Source organism: Temnothorax curvispinosus, unplaced genomic scaffold (assembly GCF_003070985.1).
Source record: "Temnothorax curvispinosus isolate PA1 unplaced genomic scaffold, ASM307098v1 QBEX01001754.1, whole genome shotgun sequence".
In the NCBI taxonomy this organism is placed as follows: domain Eukaryota; kingdom Metazoa; phylum Arthropoda; class Insecta; order Hymenoptera; family Formicidae; genus Temnothorax; species Temnothorax curvispinosus.
Genome location: NW_020211534.1, coordinates 71,606 through 75,711, shown reverse-complemented (window position 1 = coordinate 75,711; position 4,106 = coordinate 71,606). Strand labels below are relative to the sequence as shown.

The window sequence follows — 4,106 nt, the reverse complement described above, 5'->3', positions numbered from 1 at the left end:
GTTTCACTTTTAAAACAATTGCATTAATAAGAGGTTACACCACTGTAGAAGTCTAAAATAAAGCGTTTTTTTACGATTTTTTTTGAATGGAAGGAAAAGTAAGAGAATAATAATATTCAAGGATGTAATTCATCATGTTTTTAAGTGTTCAAAATAAAATATTTATTCAATAATAGTACAAAATGGCGACGCTGCAGCCATTCTCGCGAGACATGTTTAATTTTACGCGCTCTGCGGCACGCAGTATAACTGACACTTTGAATCTAGAAAAAAAAACAAAAAATTTTCTCTTAATCTACATGAATATAGCTAGAAAATTACGTAGGGGATTTTGAAAATATTAATTTTTGTGTGATTGGCGAGTATTTGAAGTAAACAGTTCAATTTTTAACAAGAAAGGGGCAATCATTTGTTAATAATATAAATAATGTTAGAATCAACTTATCAAAAATCCCGTACGCATTTCTTTTCGAAATGCTATTTTAAAGATATGGTCAAAATTTGGAGTGAATAGAATGAAAATTGTTGGACTTATGCTGCATGCCGTTTTAAAAAATCGTGTTTCGAAAAAAACGCCTTTAAAGTTTTGAGATGTGTTATGGACGGGAAAAAATGAAAAATTTGACTGTTTAAAAATTTTTACCATTAATCTGCTCTCCCTGAACCATAAAAAGCTGCCTTTCCCTGCTTAAATATTCCTCCTCATTTTCTTTCTTCGTCGATTTTATGCTGGTGCGTGCCTGTTTTGCCGCATCTGTCAAAGACTGCTCGACGTGCTTGATCCGCATAGCATCGGCTTCAAGGCAAAAATTGTATGCTTGGAGGCCAATATCCATCTCCAAAATTTTCATAATTTGCAGAATGTTAGTCAAATCGTCGTTAAAATTACACACAGCAATATCAGTCGCTACTTGCAATACTTTTTTGCCACTTGAGTAGGACTTAGAAGCCAAGTTCCAAACAGTTGCATTGAAACTTTCGTGAAGTTAGAAATAAAAAAAGTCATTAGGCTGGTGACCCTTCCAGCAGGTATCTACGTGCCGCAGGTAGTCGTTTCGGAGCAGTCCGACGCGCTTGGAAAAAAGCTCGGAATTTCAAAGAAAAAAATTTGGTACAGGTATAAAACTATTTCTTCTTATTCTAGAAGATTCAAAGCATCTTTTAAGCCAATAAAAAAAAATCGATTTTTTGAAAATTCTACAGTGGTATTATCCCAAGAAAACACTGTAACGCCGATAACTTCTTTGTCGTCTACCGATGCTTCAGCTCAAAGCTCATATTTTCTTCTTTACTCATATTTTCTTTTACTGGACTGATATTATTATTGTTTTTTTTATTAATCTTTTTTTTATCGCGTTAACTAAATATTTTTTTAATTTTTAGAGTATCTCGGGCAACATTCCCGTGATTTCACGTCCATGTACATTATTTTCCTTGTCGATCGATTTAAGCATTTCGCCAAATTAGACGTTAAAATAACGCGAGCGCGTGTCATGTATATTTCTGTCGACAATGTGATTTTGACGCGCGTGATTTCGATCGATTCGAACAATTCAGTATTCGTTAATTGCGTTAATTAACGTGTCGTAATTGTGCTCGTAAAGTAATCAAAGAGGAATCGAAATCAAACAAAACAACCAACGAAGTATGCGATCGCCGAAAATTGAAGATTACATGAAAAATGCTGATGGGACAATGTCGAGAGCCGAAGAACACCGGGTACGGTGAGTATTGTACACACATTCTTAAGATGTTTTCCAGCATGACTCAGCTGGGAATTCGTCGAAATCAGTGCGATATTTTGTATAAGCGACAGATCAGATGTGTTTGAACAAGACATACGTGAGTCAGCTTTAAACTGTTACCAATTATACGTGTAGATACGTTTTCCATACGTACATATGTTTCTTTGCTTTATTTTTATTTTACCTGCTGATAATATCAAATTGAATTTTACTTCTCACCAGATTGCTTCATTTTTGGGAAACAAAATAATCGTAACAATTTTTAAATACCACTATTTTTAATATTTAAAATGTGTTCAAAAACTATTATGTTCAGAAACTATTCTCGTATTACGGCAGCAAAATTGTCAGAATTTCCATGAAAAATTTCCCATTTTTATTTCTTGCGTAATCATACTTAGAAACACAATTTAGAGTTGAGAGTCATTTTTCATTAGTTAATCCTATGATTGAACATCTTACTGTACTTTTAGGTATATCTCCGGTATTTTAATCCTCTTGCTAGCTCTTGCTACTCTGTGCCGCAAACTGTCTTTCGTTGAATAATAGTGATAGTTGACGTAGCCCTACGTCTACTTTCCTTCGCTGAATACTTTAACATGAAATAGTGACGATTGACGTAGTTCTACGTTGTTGTTTGCGGCACAGTTGTTACTGTGCCTGTTTTTGTTTTTCTTTATATCTTTATATACTTAGTAAAATAATGCATATTTAGGTAAATAAAACCGTTACCCACAAATTGGTCCAGGAAAGTTACAGATTTATTTAAAATAGAAATCTTTAAATTTATAAAAATTTCATCATTTAAGTTATTATTATGTACGGAAATTTTATACTAAAATTTTGGACGACACGTTGAAATTTTGAACACTTTAGACGACGCACGTTATCTCGGAATTCCGATCGTCAATGTAAATGTTTAGTTTATCTTACGGTTTTCAGACTGCCGTTTACAAGCTGAGACTCAGATGGAGCCCAAAACTACGCTTCTAGAAGCTTCTAGAAGCTTCTAGAAAACCTCCCCCCTTGAAACGCGTAGAAAGTGGTGAGAATCTCGCGCGGGGGGTTCTGGCCATTTTCGGGTATAAATAGGACGGAAAACGCCGCGGAGACACAGATAGTTTTTAACTTCAGCTCTAATACATCGTTTATAGCTTCGGCTTTGTTGGTCACACAGTCTTAGACTTCGGCTCTCGACCTCTTATTCGTTTTGCGTATCACATCTATTTGCTACAGTCCCAGACACTAAATCTGCAAAGATGCGTGCGTTAGCTTTTCTCGTATTTATCGCTTTGGCATACGCTATTCAAGGTACGAATTCATAAATTATTATAATAAATATTTTACCATAATAAAAAAACCGATATAGAGATAGATATAGAGAGAGGTACAACTACGTGTCTTTCTAATAATACATATAGATAGTATAAAATAATTATTTTCCAACATAAGCAAAATTATCAGTAATAGCATAAATATCCGTTTTATAGCATTTATAGTTTGTGTAAACATTTCTGTACGCATGTGTAATATATATATATATAATACTTCTAAAAATAATTAATTATATAAACGGATATAGAAAAATACATACGTATCTTTGTATTATCTAAATAACGTGTAACTTTAACGTTAAAAATTAATATGGCGCGAACAATAAAATTTTTGTTCAATAAAAGATTTTTATTCTAAATAAATCTGTAACTTTCCTGAGCATATTACGGTTCACTTAGCTGTAAAACTGACACAATGTTTTATTGTTATTGTTAAAAGTGTATGTAGTAATGTAACAAATATTAATTTCGGCGTATATTAACATGATTAATTTATTTTTGTCCATAAGGAGCTCCATCACCTCGTATCATCGGCATCGGCTGCAACGGCATCGGCATCGGTGGAAAGGATGCTCCCATCGGCAAATTTCCGTATCAAGTTTCATTGAGATATAACGGTAAACACTATTGCGGTGGATCTATCCTCAATAATCGTAACATATTAACCGCAGCACTTTGTGTTGGAAGGTATGTTACATTCAAACATTCTGAACCTATGTCAATATCTCATTACTGAAATATAACTCTAAAACTAGTCTTTTAATATATCAAATAGGCATAATATGTAAGACTATTAAGTATATACATACTTATACGTTCTTTTTTTTATTGTTAGGTTTCGGGATCGGTTAAATGATCTTAATAATCTAAAGGTCCATGTTGGAACAAACTTCTTGAACGAATCAGGAGATGTTTATGACGTAGAAAGTGTTAGCATCCACGTTATTCATTCATTGTCAGACAGTGATGACATCGCCTTAGTTCATCTTAAAACTCCTCTGAAATACAGCACGCTAGTGCAACCGAT

The 4,106-nt window shown here is 33.6% G+C and overlaps 2 protein-coding genes across 2 annotated transcripts in view; one reads left to right on the top strand and one right to left on the bottom strand.

Moving 5' to 3' along the window:
• The window catches only part of LOC112468127 (lysosomal aspartic protease-like), a 2,465-nt gene extending 1,629 nt beyond the window's left edge, over positions 1-836 (bottom strand). Inside the window, exon 1 of the mRNA XM_025037181.1 lies at positions 644-836. Coding sequence (XP_024892949.1) covers positions 644-836 — 193 coding nt within the window. The remainder of the gene's footprint in view (positions 1-643) is intronic.
• An 804-nt stretch (positions 837-1,640) lies between these two features.
• Positions 1,641-4,104, top strand: LOC112468155 (chymotrypsin-1-like; the record flags this gene model as incomplete). The annotated part of the gene is made up of 3 exons (XM_025037208.1): positions 1,641-1,724; positions 3,589-3,766; positions 3,915-4,104. Coding segments are annotated over exons 1-3 (411 nt in total), but the record flags the coding sequence as incomplete, so codon positions are not given.
• Between the last annotated feature and the right edge of the window lie 2 nt (positions 4,105-4,106).